This window comes from Polistes fuscatus, unplaced genomic scaffold (assembly GCF_010416935.1).
Source record: "Polistes fuscatus isolate 324 unplaced genomic scaffold, CU_Pfus_HIC Scaffold11, whole genome shotgun sequence".
Taxonomy (NCBI): Eukaryota; Metazoa; Arthropoda; class Insecta; order Hymenoptera; family Vespidae; genus Polistes; species Polistes fuscatus.
The window spans coordinates 5,156,285-5,171,699 of NW_025113009.1; the positions used below are offsets into that span (position 1 = coordinate 5,156,285).

General features: G+C 40.3%; 1 protein-coding gene across 3 annotated transcripts in view; it reads left to right on the forward strand.

The window, feature by feature from the left end:
- The first annotated feature begins 10,739 nt into the window (after positions 1-10,739).
- The window catches only part of LOC122526367 (protein vein), a 255,684-nt gene continuing 251,008 nt past the window's right edge, over positions 10,740-15,415 (forward strand). The window contains exons 1-2 of one of the 3 annotated variants that reach the window (XM_043649746.1): positions 10,740-10,900; positions 11,216-13,168. In XM_043649746.1, coding sequence (XP_043505681.1) covers positions 12,220-13,168 — 949 coding nt within the window. In that variant the 5' untranslated portion in view covers positions 10,740-10,900; positions 11,216-12,219. Of the gene's footprint in view, positions 13,169-15,415 lie in introns of all 3 variants that reach the window. The other 2 variants (XM_043649747.1, XM_043649748.1) reach the window with 2 other exon arrangements.

The following is a 15,415-nucleotide window of genomic DNA, read 5'->3' on the forward strand; positions in this document are numbered from 1 at the left end:
TTACGAAATCTACGTACTACTACTTGCTGAATCTACTCCCCTATGTATTGTTGTTAATATTATTATTATTATTATTATTTTTATATAAGAAAGTAGAACAACTTCATCAATCATACTCTGTTAATTATAATAGAAAAAGAATCTAACGATCGATCATAGAATAATCGTTGATTTTATGAAATATTAAGCTAATGCTAGAAACCAACAAAAAATCTATTTTATATATATGTATATTGTAATAATTAAATCGCGTAGAGTAATGAGTGTACTTTAATTTAATATAAGAGTCATTAAAATCTATTCACTTTTAGTATACAAAATATTTATCCGAATTTTTCAAAGAAATGGCAAAGATGCACAATTTACAGCATCGCATTCTCTGACATTTTATGAACCTTTGCAGATCGATTTATAACTCGATAAAGTATTCTTCGCGTAGACAAAAGAGTGTACTTTAATTTAATATAAAAATCATTAAAATTCGCTTGCTATAAGTACAAAAAATATTGACGCGAACTATTCAGAAAAATAACATTTCTTCGAAATCCACCGTTGAAATAAAACATTGTCCTTTATCAAATTACTTTTATTAAATGTTGTTTATGTTTATTACTTTTATTGAATGTTGCGCATGTGTATAAAGGTAATAATGTACCTAATACATAAAATTTAAAATTATAACACATTCTCATTTTAGCATTCTTTTTTAATTTTTATGCAATTTCTTAAATAAAACTGCACTATAAAGATGTAATTATTACAATATACATATATATATTTATATATCATTGATTTTTCTTCAACAAATCTTTGTTGATGCGAAATACGATGTGTGCGGGAAAGTGGCGAGCAGGTATGACTAACGATTCGAGGATCCGCGTGCGACCATTTGTGATTTTTATCGTCTTCGTGACGGCACGCATGAATCATGTACGCGCGTTTGATGCCAAGAGATAAAACACAAGCCATTGGACTGACTCGTGGTCAAACCTACTCGTAGTTCTTCTATTAGTGTGTATACTTTATCGATCATTCTTCGAAAACGCTTAGTAGCCGGCGCCTATTACTTATCGAGAAATAGAAAACAGATATTGCACAAAATTCCTAAACTGTTCGATAAGATACTAAATCTATTTTCTCTTCTACGTACTTACGATAAATTTTATTTTTAAACTACGCTTGTGAAAAGAAAAAAAGAAAAAAAAAGAGAGAGAAAGAAAGAAAAAAAATAATAAATAATATTCAAAATCGTCTCTCTCGACAAAATTATTCACCATATTAATATTGTTTCGCGCATAAAGAAAGAAAAGAAAAAAGAAACATAGGAAAATGAATTGAAAAGATTTATAATTAATCGTGCGCTTTTCGAACCCAAGCAAACTATTAAAATAATCAATGAAATTTTCCCTTTAGCATAGTTAAGAACTACTTCTTCTCTCTCGGTAACCGTGGTTTTAAAGTTAATTCAGATTTTCGAGAAATGCGATACATACCGCCGCCAAGTTAAAATCATCCTCGTAATTTGGAGGAGAAGATAGAAGGATAGGTGGATGGATGGTTGGTAGTTACGTTGAAAGGTATATATATAAGTATATTAGATTATCTCGGAAGCTGTAGGTGGACAGGGAAAGTTTCGTAGGGAATAATACGGGGATAAAGGGTTCGTCGTTCTCGACGATTATTATTAAGTACCTCCTTATTAAGCACGTTACGAGACGTATGCACACGGAATGTCCCGAATCTTCTCTTTCTCGTTCCCGTTACGCGTCGCACGATTATTATGATTTATTATAGCGACGAACGAGCGACCCTTTTGCCGAGAAACATCATCCTATACATACGAATGCCATCCGCGGTTTGCCGTCTAAAGGAATGATTTGCATTTAATTATTTGTACCTTTGCTAGAGAATTTACATGTACATTTACAACATGCGTATACCGAAGAAGAGTTAAAAGGAAATTGAGGGGCACGTGAGTGGTAGTAGTAGTGGTAGATGGATTTTGGGGGGAAGAACGGCGGGAGGGAGGGGGAGAGATAGGGCCAGCGATCGACTTCAAGCAAGCCCTTCGATGCAATCGTTATGCAAAGTGTTCGGAGTCTCGTTTTCGCGATAACCGATTTTGCGAAATTCAATCGACTTTCTCAATCGCAGTTTCTTCGAAGCAAACGATAGATAAGTATTTTCAATCTAACGCGTTCACTATTCGGTAAAGGAAATATCGAGAAATAAGAGTTAGAAGAGAATTGCAATTGTAGGTAAATCTTGTATGTATAATAAGGAAAGATATGTAAAATAATTTGAGGATGTAAAAGGAAAGTTCTTTTTTTCTTTTCTTTTTTTATTCTACGTTTTTTTTATCATATACATGTATGTATATATTTAAATATTATATGTAAGTAATTACTTATTCATGAAGTATAAAATGCATAGCGTTACTTTGGAAAAGAAGAGGAGTCCAAGGGTATTTTCTGAGGATTTCAGAAAGGGTCTTTGGTTAAAGAAATAGGAGGGATGTTTAGGTCCGAAGAATTTAGTCTGAGAAAAGAAAAAAAAATCTAAGGGAGAGGTAAATGTGAATTGGAATGAAGTAGGAGAAAAAGGGACAAGAAAAAAAGGAAAAGAGAAGGAATTGAGGACACTTCTCATAGTCGATCTAAAAAAAAAAAGAAAAAAAAAAAAGAAGAGGAAAAAACGTTACATATGACTCGGGGGAATAACAACATCGGCTGCCCTTCTTGTTAGGGCAGAATTCGACGACGATAGATACGTCGTGGTAAACGTTGCAAGGGCTGTTCGACTTACAACGTGTGTGCTTTTCTTGAGTCGACGAAACTATTGAAAAATATTTTAGGTATGTGCGACTCCGCTGTCCTTTTCTCTCTCTCTCTCTCTCTCATGCCAATGTATATTCCTCCTTTGGTATTTTGACAGATACTGCAAACGCGTGCCGGCAACTGTAGGGGAAACCCTAATCTCGTCGTCCTTCGAATTACTGGGAATGGCCTGCTAAATGGTAAAATGTTTTCTCGCTTTTAACGGATAGCGTGAGGATAATGAGGCGTGACGAAAGAAAGGGAGAAAGAAATCGAGAAAGTAGAGTAAAAAAAATTCGGAGTAGGGGAAAGGAGGAGGGTAGAATTTAGGGGAAAATGTCTCCTAGTCTCTATTTTCAAAGTTATATTCGTCTTTGAATGACACCTATAAGGAAAGAAAGGGAATGAAAAAGGGAGAAAAGAGAAAGTATTTTTGTAATAAAAATCATAGGGGAAAATTGATAGGAATGACATTTGAAGGTACTCGTCGATGAAACCAAACGAGCGCGAAGAATGAGAAAAAGAAAAGGGAAGAAAGAGAAAGAGAGAGAGAGAGAGAGAGAGAGAGAGAGAGAGAGAGTGGGCGGCTATATAAAGACAGGAGCTGGCGCGTGCCAGGTGCTTCGTTGCACACAATGCATCTCTGTTAGGCACCGGGGGAGGAGGGTGGGGTGGGGGAGCCCGGGCAGCCGGAAGTCGAAATACAAGCGAGTGCACAGGCGGCTCTTATTAAAGAGGAAGAAGAAAGGCCGTGCGCGCCTTCAGAATGCACGATCTCTCCTCCTCGGTATGGTACGTTCGTGGCCCCTGTTGGAAAATGGTCGTGGACAATAATACGACCTTACGATCGACGCATGAGCAACAGCAGCCAGTGGCTGCTGCTGGCTGCTGTTGGTGCTGTTGGTGCTGCCAACCTCCACCCACCCACGCCGCCGTACGACCACCACGATCGCAAACCTAGGACCCGACAGTCAACAAAACGTTTCCTCTCTTTCTTTCCTCCTTTCTTTCTTTCTTTCTTTTTCCCTTTATTTCTTTTTGTATTTTTCTCTTATATACTTTTCCTTAAATAACGATGCTCGTTTGCTCGGTAAGCAACTACTACTACCACTACTATTACTACTACTACTACTTGTTAATGTTCATTGACCCATAAAGAAAAAATCGACAATTTAAAACTACCGCGATATAATAGTCGAAATTTTGTTGGTGGTATTTCTTTTAATGGTACGTTTCGGTATAGATAAATAAAAATAAAAAATAAAAGAATTAGGTTCGTTCATCTCGATGGTACATTATTTGAAAAAGAAGTAAATAAAATAAAAAAAGAAAACTAGGAATACCTTCTTCGATCGTAAAAGGGGTAGTAGCGGGTAGGGTCGATGGTGGATTAGCGACGAAATTGAGACATTTACGTGACCCATTAGATAGACGTAAACAATAAAAAGGTAACCGAGAGAGTAAGAAATTCCTTACGTCCAGTGCCAGGGACATAAATCACTCCCCTGTTTTTCACAGTGTGCTCCATAGTGTGAAAAGAGGATGCACCATCCCCCATCTCTCCACCCCTGGAAAAGGTGTTCGTGTAGGATATTAAATGAAGGAATCTGAGTCGCGTGCGGTTGATGCTCTCCCCTGGAATACTTTCCAACCCCCAACTCTTCTTGGATAACGATGGAAGATTCTAGGAAATTTATTTTTCTTCTCTATCAGCTTCGAAATAACATTTTCAAAGTGATTATTTTAAAGAAGACTATTAAAGTTTAATCGATATTCGTTTGCTCAAAGCTAACGATGCATCGTTATCGCGATAGGAAAAAAGTATAAGAATTTGTTTGAAAATACTTTTCAACTTTTTTTTTTTACAATTGTATAGTAAACTAACTGTAGAATTATGTATACGTGTAATAGGTAATATAATATCTTTTGTTTTCTTTTTTGAAATTTATTATATTAATTATATATTATATATTATATATATAATATGATGTCATTAACTACATCATATTATGTGAGATATATTTCGATATTTATTATACGTTCTTTTTTTAAATTTTCTGAAATCACACAAATCTATATTATTACATGCTAATTATCGTACAGTTGTTCTACGAATGTGTAGTAATGTATAGTAAAATACTAGTTGCAAGTAGAATTAGAAAAAAACAATAATGACTATGCCCATAGAAGATGTACCAAAGGCAACTGTAATAATTGGCTGAAAACGAACAGCTGTCACGTAGGCTCACGTTGTGAAAGCTGTCAGCTGTGGCGGGTCTAATCCATAGCGCATTTTCAGTTCCCATTTAACGAAAGGTTTCGAAATATTCCGTCGATTTATTACTTTCCAATACTTTTCACCATTTAAATAAATACCTACGGTGAATTATAAAAGGAATCTTTCTATCCGCGCCCGATTGTTAATTTGAGAAATAATTTATATTATATTTCCTATACAAGATTTAATTAAAATAAAATTAATATTTTTATAAGTAGTAATTGATTGGCCCTCTTCGGCATTCTATAATACTTTTTAGGCGATTAAGCATATTTCTTGCGAGATCAATTTCGTTATCAAATTATACATCTCTTATATTTAATCGCTCTTTTGAAATAAAATATCAATCAATTTAAAAGCTATCCATGTCTCTGTATAGAATGTTGACAGATTGCATTTTACAGAAAATATTAATTTTTTAATACGGGTATTGTTGTGATTCACTCTATATAATACTTGCATTTTTAGACATAATCGTTTCAGTGGACATAATCTAAAAACGTGTTCGAAATCTGGAGTTATTATTTTTATGTTAAAGGATTCAAAGGTTCGTGTATACCATGAAAGGATAGGACTATAAATCCATAAATAGCCTAATGGGCATAAACTGTCTCTTTTAGGGTCCGAACTACCAGAATTTGGCCCTTTTATATGAATCACCTAGCGACGTTTTTATTCGTCTTGTCTAACTAAACCTCTTTCTCTCTCTCTCTCTCCGTTTCTTTCTATTGCCAGATGAAGAAGGAAATAGAAAGAGAGAGGATAAATTCGAAAACCACACGGAAAACCGTATTTGTGCGGCTTTTCACAAAAAGCATGCACCCTAAAATCGCTGCCCATTCATACGTCCGTTTCCGAAAGAGTCCGAGGATCGAGGAATTCTTGCAAAAGGCACGTTTTCGTAGGTGCCTTTCTTGAAAGAAACAAAAGAAAATGGAAGAAACGGAAGACGTAGAAAGAAAAAGGGATGAAGATATATGTATAAACCTAAACGGAATGCAATCTTTTTCGTATTTTCTAGAAGCCAACGGTTGAACACGACTTTACTGCGTGGTTTAAAACTGAGAGGTTTTTACGTTAAAAAAGAAAAGAAAAAAAAAAAGAAGAAGAAAAAACTAAAATTAACAAAATTCTTTCATGATGCATCAATTTTACTTTGGAGCGAAAAAAATTTCGGATTTTCTTCCGTTTGATACATTTTTTTCAAATACTTTTTACATGAACTCAACGATCACCAGTTTTCACGTAAATTATTACATTATCTTAATTGTTTTCTATATATAAAATATATTATTGTTACAAACTTACATTATTAAAATATACGTGTCACGTATAACGCGAACGCTTTTTAACACTTATCAGATCTTTCAACGGATTCGTAGTTTCTTACTCATTAGTCGGTTAAATGATTTTACTCCTTGGTCGAACGAATATCGTTTTCTTTTGGATTTTCTTCCAGGGTTATTTATACTTTGACGTTTAATTTGATAATTAGATAGGCAAAAGTTCGATAACTCAACTTCGACTTTCTCGAATTTCGCGTTTATATATCTCTAATTTCGCGTTTACTTTGACTTATGTAAATAAGTAAATAGGTGTTCGGGGCTACAATTAAGAAGAAAATTGTATGTAAATCAACCGCTATATAGAAGGACTAAGAAATCGAATAAAGTTTCTTCTTTTTTTTTTTTTAAATGTAACGCAAAGAAGATCATCGAAAAATAAAATTTGATTTCAATCGACAATTCGAAAATAAAAAAGTAACTTCTAATAACTATATTCATTTTAAAGTTCATCAGTTTACAGAGAAAAATCGTTTGAATGACCCGATAGAGAAATCCAAAATCTCGAGAAGGGTTTTATCGTTCGTAGCAACCCTTGACGATCGATTGCAGACCGGACGCGTATTTCCTTTATGGTTCGGGAATCGATTCTCTCCTAGAGGGAGAGAGAGAGTATCAACATTAAAAGTTCGGGGCGCCGATCGGTCGTTGCCGTAAAATTCGCAGCCGGCGAAATGCGACACGATGGATCCTTTTTTTACGACTCGAACATATTCCACCACCTAGGCTCTCTCTCTCATAGTTAATACTTTTCTTACGAGCGAAGTTAACTTCATCGTACGACAGAAAGACGAACGAGCTAAACGACCAACTTCGGTTGCTTTCTTTTTCCTCCTGCCACCCCCGCCCACCCCCTTTTTATTTTCTTATTTCATTATTTTTCTTTTCTATATTTCGTTCTAATCGAGGAACGTTCTCACATTTGGGCACGAGCGTTTATCGCAAACAATTTTCCTCGCAAAAGGATGATAATCATCGAGAAAACTTCGGAAGTATCGCACTACTTGAAATTATTAACGTTGTTGCGTGTGCGAGGACTTTCTTACTTTATAGCTTATCACCTCTCTCTCTCTCTCTCTCTCTGTTTTACTTTTCCGTTATATACTTACATCCTTTATTTATCCTTTACCAGCCGAACGATACGAGTTACGACGTTCTTTCGACAAACTTTCCAGGCATCTTTTCGTCGTCGTTGTTGTCATCTCGACGACTCTCTTCCTCTAATATCTTTTCCCTACTCTTTCACACTTTAACCCGTTTTCCTACACTTTCCCTCTTATGTACGCGTAAACTGAGATACGAGGGCATGTAAAAGTCTCCCTACTGGAAGGACTTTGTTTCTCCTTTCAAAAGGTCCTCCCCCTCGAACTTAGAAAGGTGTTTTATTTACCAAGGACAACGCATACTTTTAGCATTTCTCGCAAATACTTTCGATCATAGAGATACTACCATCAGTATGGCTTTCCCAAAAAGATCTTACGCATCTTTAACGTGCTCAAGGATATTTGAGGAACAGATAAATCTTAAGAGAATATATATTGTCAACTCTATCCTCTCAACAAATTCCTTAGATGAATCATAATACCTTTGAGATTCTCATCGTTCCATAAATTATTTACGTTCAGAGATACCACTGATTAGTCGAAAATTGTGTAATATTTAAATAACGACACTTTAGTGACACAATTTGCCGAGTGAGAAAATTAAAAAAGGGGAAGAAAAGAGTAAGAAAAAGAAAAAGAAAAGAACAAAGTAAAATAAGAAGAAGAAGAAGTAGAAGAAGAAGAAGAAGAAGAAAAATTAGATTTTAATCCAGAGACGAATCGTATCAGCGCAGATAATTAACCCCTGGTCACGACAGGGAAGAAGCGTTAAATCCACCCTTCTATCTCTATCTTTATCTCTTTCTCTCTCTCTCTTTCTCTCTCTTTCTCGGTCGAGTTTCGCGTACTCGAGCGTAGAGAAAGTGCGCCGAGTCGAGAGTAATTTAACGCGCCCCGACGAATGGTCATTGATTTGCGAAGCATCAAACTTCGAGAAAGTTACCCTCGCATCAGGAGTTACTCCCCTTCGAGCATCAACCCTCTCACGTCTCGAACCCCGTCTCTGGCAGCTCTGCCTCTCTCTCTCTCTCTCTCTTTCCCTCGAACTCTCTTTCTCTCTTCTCTTCTCTTCTCTTCTCTCATTGTGTTCCACCGACTCGCTAGCCCGCCGCCAGTTTGTTCTTCGACTGCAGTTACCGGATTCGATTTAACTTCTCAACGTAGTAGCCGATGTAGCACGAACGAATGCGAAAGAGCGAGCAAGTAAGAAAGATAGACGCGAGAGAAAGAGAAAGAGAGAGAGTGAGAGAGACGGAAAGATGACGCATTTCTATCTGTGTGAGTTTATATAAGTAAGAGAGGAAGATAAAGAAACAAGGGCTACAACTAAGAACAATTTGCCAATATCGAAGGTGTTTGTCGATAAGTGTCTGCCATTGGTCGGCAGCTGCTGCTGCTGCTAGTTACCAAAGATTCCCATTCTACCTTCTTATTGTCCCGATATGCGTTGCCTTCTCATTCTATTATCTCTTTTTCTTTTTAATTCTCTTAGAAATAAAAATCAATCATTCGTTCGTTCTCGTTTAACATCAACACGTTAGCCCACGTTCGTTCTCTCCATTTTTATTTCGTATTTCTTACAATTAGTGGCGGTTATCCGGCAACACAAGCAAAAATTGTATTGTACAAACCGTACAAACGAGGTCAATTTCGAAGTTGGACGATGTCGCAAACAAATATAGATAAGAACAAGGGATATCGCGTTAGTACACGACAAATCGGCGTTTGCTCGAATGATTCGAGGAGAGAGCAATATTCCTCTTGGAAAGTTGACTTCTCTCCTCTTTTCCTTTGAACTTGGATACCCATACCCTTGTGTAACGGATATATTACTTGTCCTTACCGACTACACTACGTTCCATCTTTTTCAACCTCTTTTTCCTTCTGGTTCTTTTCTTGAAACGAATAAGGAACGGTTTAATACGATTTTGAGAAAACGCGCGATCTACGGAGAATACCTTAGAAGGGTTGCTACTACTTTCAAAGAGTAAATCGAAAGACTTCTTTTACATAAGAAGAAGAGGAAGAAGAAGAAGAAGAAGAACACTTTTCTCGTGTCTATCTCTATCTATCTATCTATCTATCTATCTATCTATCTGTATATGTATATACACATACAAAAATATAATATATAGCGAAAATATACGGATGAGAGGGCAGAAAAAGATTTGGTGTTCCGTCGGAGAATGTATTTTTCTCTCATCTCTTCGTTTTCGAGATGGCATGACATACGGTCGGATCGATAGGACACCACACCGATCGTAAATGAATTCCTCGCGATTCATCGGGACGAAACCAAATTTTCGAGTCTACGGTCCCACCGGTGCCTACACGTTCGCGTCGAACATCAAACGCACTTTCATATCTGCAGCGTAGAACGAGCAGACGAGTTCCGCGAGCACCAGCCAAAGAGATAGAAAAAGAAAGATGGATAGATAGATAGAGAGAGAGGAAGAGAGAGTGAGAGAGAATGGTGCATGGTTAGAGATGAACTTGAGTTCGACGTTGATTGGAAGAAGAGGAACCGTTCGGTGGAGGAGCGTCGTCGTTTAGCCCGAGATTAATCTGTCATGGGCCGAGTGTGAAAAAGTAGCCGTTTAAGAGGGCGACTCTCGTTTGATTGGCAGCTCTCGAGAGGCCCTCTTCATTCTCTCCCTCACTCTCTCTCTCTCTCTTTTACTCTCTTTCTTAGTCTTGGTCTCGCGCGCACGTTCTGCTGCTGGAGACGACGCGCGTTCGAGTCGGAAGTGGTGCGAAAGAGGGGCGAGACTTTATTTTGGGCGGACGCGACGTAAGAGAGAGAGAGAGAGAGAGAGAAGGAAAGAGGGATGAGAAAGGCAGGGGGTGGGTGGGGGGTTGAGGGTGAAGAGGAGGAGTGAGTGGGTGAGAGGAGCCGCCAGTCGTCATCGTCATCGTCGTCATCGTCATCTTCTTCTTCTTCTTCTTCTTCTTCTTCTTCTTCTCTCGAACTTTGTAAAAGAAAAGAGTTGGCTAGGGAAGGGTAGTGGGAGAAAAGGAAAGGAAAGGAGCGAGTGAGTGAGCGAGAGTGAGAGAGAGATAGAACGCGTTCGTGTGTAGTCGTCGGTGCTCCCTCTCTCTCCGACTGTGCGCGAGCGCGGTGGAAGGTTCGACCGGCGTCCGCCAGGAGGCGCCGCCTCTGTGGCCGGCCTAGGTCCGCGCGAGCGGCCCGCTCAGTCTAATTTGAACCGTCGCGCGCGCCCGACGCGGGCTCCGACGACGAACCCTTCTCCGCCGAGACGTGACACGAGGTCCTCGTGCACGCGACAAAGACGCCGCCGACACGACGTAGAACCGTACTCTCCCGAGAGAAAATAATCCGTCGACGCACACATAATCGTCGTTTGTTAATCATTAAACAACAAATCGCGTACAATTGTTAATTCATTTTATTTTATTTTTCTCATTATCAATTTTTTAATTCATTACATTTAGATCATCAACGGATCGACCAATTATATACGTCGTCGATCTACGTTCGTCGCGCGTGTATTATTATAACTATTTTCCTTATATTATATTACAATTCCTCGGCCCTTATCTTCCGGTGTTCCCATTTTATTTACATTTCTTTTTTCATCATTTCCGTTTTTTCTTTTCTTCTTTTCTTTTTCTTTTTCTTCTTCTTCTTCTTCTTCTTCTTCTTCTGTCGTATAGAAAACGAGATCGATTTGACACGTTCCAGAGTTTGAAGTGACGACGGTAACTTATTTTTTGTTTATACGTTCGACGATATTATTTTGACATTTTTGTACGTCGTATCTCGTACCGCGCGCGGAGACACGCGGAAAGAAGCGAGAGAAGAGAAAAAGATAGAAAGGAAAAGGAAGGAAAGGAAAAAAAAAAGCAAGGGCAGCAGCAGCAACAGCAACAGCAGCAGTAGAAGCAACAACAAAGATTTGAAAGAAGTGCGCGCGGGCGCACGCGGCCGATCACGGGAAAAAAAGGGAGAGAGAAAGGGTGGTGGTGGTGGTGGTGGTGGTGGGCCGCGCGGCAAATCGCGTGGGCAAATCGGCCGAGCCTTTCTTTCGAAGGACGATAAAGCGAGATGCGTCGAGATGATTCCGTGTCCTGAGAGGACACCCTCGAACCGATTATTTCTGATACCGAACGCGATCTCCCTAATCTCGCCCGACCGGGACTGTCGTCTCTATCCGTGCCGAGATCGTCTTCTCTCTCTATCTATCTTCCTCTATCGTAAGCGCGAACTCGCGCGACGATGAAGAAGACGATATTGAGCGCGACTGCGAGGGTGAAAATGATTATGACGACTAATACGACGACAAAGACGACAAAGACGACGACAAAGACGACGACGAAGATGAGACTATCGCGAATCTCTTCGGTGGACGACGCGTCGACGTCTTGTTATTGTTTTTACCGGTGGTACAACGCGTCGTGAACGATCGAACGAAAGAAAGAAAGAGAGAGAGAGAGAGACGTTCGAGAAGATACTTTTAAAGCAAAAAGATATTCAGAAAAGAAGAAAGAGAGAGAGAGAGAGAAAAAAGAGAATAGATTGGGAGAGAGAAAAAGTAGCAAGGTTCGTCAGAGAGGACAACGGAGGATTACGCGACGGGGTGGTTCCTCTCTCTCTTCGGGGTGACCGAGGCTTAGAGCACCTCAACCACCCCCGAGAAGATCGTCAAGCAGCTCGGACGATGTGGGCGTCTCTGCTTTTGGCCGGATTCTTAAGCGGCTGGTGGGGCGAGTTCGCTTTCGCTGCGGCACCCCCCGCCAATCGGAACATCCTCCAGGAAAGCATCTCAAAGCAACAGGAAGCCGCAAGGACGACTGCCCTAGGCCAGGCTTTGGCAGAACCAATTTTTAATCATCGTCCTCAAGAAACGAATTCGCGACTCGAGGAGAGTCCGTTGACGCGACGACCGCGACACTCGTCGTCCCAAGAAGCCAAATCTCACAGCGAGATTTCCTTGAGAACAGCCGCAGAAGCCGCGACAGCTTATTATCCTTCCAAAGACGGCCGGCTCTCGCGGTCGCCAAAGCAACGTGAAAGGAATCGCGCAAGGGCGGATTCTCCGCGCGAGCAAAGACGCGGATGCAAGATCAAGGGTACCTGTCGAGGTCAAAATTGGTGTCCCGACATGGACGTCGGTAATAGAGCTTACATGGCACCCACTGTATTCGAGGGAAAGGCCAGGAGTATGTCCTCGTCGAGAAAACCTGGTACCAACTATGCCGTAACCTTCGAAGTGAAGCACGTTTATAAAAGTCAGCCAGGTTTTCCACCGCTACAGAAAAACGACAGCGTCAGGTTACACTTTCTCGACAAGTCCCGGCCCGGTAAATCGACTATATGCAGATCGTATGAGAGATACGGTAATAATTCCGCTGGCAAACAACAACAACAACGAGGAGGAGGAGGTGGTGGAGGAGGAGGAATTGGAGGAACGACGGCAACGGCAACAGAAGCAGGAGGAGAAGGAGGAAATCAGAGTGGTGTGGTGCGCGCCAATATTAAGCGAGGTAAAGTGTATCTAGTGTTTGTGAATCGCGTGGGACCCAGAAACTTCACGATCCTCGGTGAGCCAGTAGTTTGCAGCAAGAAGAACGAACAGGCGGTCCAGGCCGTCGTTCGACCGGACTACGGTGAGTAAACGACTTCCGTGTATGTATAAATAAAAGCCCAACGAAGAAAGAGAGAGAGAACGAGAACGAGAACGAGAACGAGCACGAGAAAGAGAAAGAGAAAAAGAAAAAGATAAAAAAGGTTCGTTCCTCCCTCTCGTTGCGTTACCTCGTTCGAACGTAATCGGTGATTAGCTCTTAGCCGACAAGAGTCGTCGACGGTTCGAACGAGGACCGCGCCAAGAACGCGCCCGGCGCGAACTTTTGAAGGTAGTCCAATTTACGGGCGGTCATTGCGCCCAACAACTTTTCTCTCGTCTCATCTCGTCTCATCTCCTCTCGGTCCTTCTCTTCTTCTTCTTCTTCTCCTTCTTCTTCTTCTTCTTCTTCTTCTTCTTCTGCTTCTTCTTCCCCCTTCGCGTGATTCTTCCCCGAAATCCTCCCCGGCGCAAAACTAACCCAACGAATTTCACTCTCTTATCTCGACTTCCTAAATTTTGCGTCCTTAACTCCGACTGTCTTAATATAGAACGCCGTAATAACTCGCGACTCCTCGTAGTACGTTCGTAAAACTCGGTACAATCAACGATGTACCAGAAGACCGAATGACGTCCTCGTAAATCTTTACTTTACCTCGAGACCTCTGACACAACCTTAAAGGGAATCTTTTAAAATAATAAAGTACCTAGCTAACTCCCTTTACTCAAAATATTTCTATACGTATAATATACAATCACGCTTGTTTATATCCATTTATTTATAATACAATATATCTAATATAATTATATCGATTTAACATTTCGTCTTACGTATTCTTTAACCTTTCGTCTCGTCAACTCGACTGCAATTCCCGGAGGAGAGAGGAACAATCATCCTCTCTACGTAACGTTGGCAGCGTCGAGACGTAACTCGTCTCGTTTACAACGAGTTCGAAACTTAGGCGCGCTCGTTTCCTCGGCAGGTAGGACAACCGCTAGCATACAACACAACACACTGCTCGCTGCTTGTTGGTTGGCTGGTTGGTTGGTTGGTTGGTTGGTGCCGTTGCGTTACTCCTTTTGCACGACGGCTATCGAAAGTTACCACGACTTATCCCATTATCGTCACTCGCCGGAATTGGAAACGTCAAGGAAGAATCTTTCTCCCTTCTATTCTTCTCCACGGACACCAGATTTCTAACTTTGTTATCAGGTTAAAAGGGATTAGTCACGTACGATTTAATACAAAAGACAAGAATCATTTTCTTTTACTATGATAAGAATTTTTCTTATTCTATAGATACTTTCATGAACTTTTTACAGATATATTCTCGTAATCGATTTATCAAATGGAATTTGGAATCGCGTAAGATTCGATACGAAAGGAAAAGGGTATATTCTTCGAGATAAAAACGTTTTCTATTTCAAAACGGGTTTCCATTAGTAAGAAATCATTATTCCCTTGCGTAGGTGAAAATGCAAAGTTTGCGGTAAGCGTGGCTCCGCCGCATGTGCGCGGAGACGGTTTGTTGATCCGCGATCCGTAAAAGCGACTCCTTACGGCCCTCTTCCAGTTCCCGGTGACTAAGCCAGACGGGGGGCCCGAGACGTCAATTATAAGGCCTTAATCGGAAACCCGTCCTTACTTCTGTTGGCTTATAGTCGGCCGCGTTGGAGTCGTGGAGGAAAAGAGAAACGGCCGAGTTGCAAGAAAGAGAGAGCGAGAGAAAGACGGATAGACAGACGGAGAGAGAAAGAGAGAGAGAGAGAAAGAGAAAGAGTGAGAGGGAAGGGTGCGAGCGCAACGAAGGAATCGTGCGTGCTCTCTTTTTGCATCTCTCTTTGTAAATAAACCGATTTCTCTCTCTCTCTCTCTCTCTTTCCCACTCACTCGTTCTTTCTTTCTTTCTTTCTCTTTCTTTCTCTTTCTTTCTTTCTCTTTCTCTTTCTCTTTCTGTACCCATATCTTCGTCTAGTCACCTTGCTTTCCTACTCGTGAGAACCTGTCGCTACGGGATTGTCCGCCACGCTCTTTTATATCGACGTCCCGACCGACGTCGGTCTGACTTATTTCGCGGATCGTAATTATTTTTGTAATTATGTAAGATGGAAAAACTTCATCGCAAGATCGTTCTCGCCTTCGATCTCTCCTCTCGTCGCGAGCAAAGTCATTGCTTGTATAGTTTATAAATTAGAAATTAGAAAGTTTCCGCTCTAATTGCATATAGAGGATTAAATAAAAAAAAAAAGAAAAATAAAAAGAAAGGACGAGAAATGGATGATGATTCGT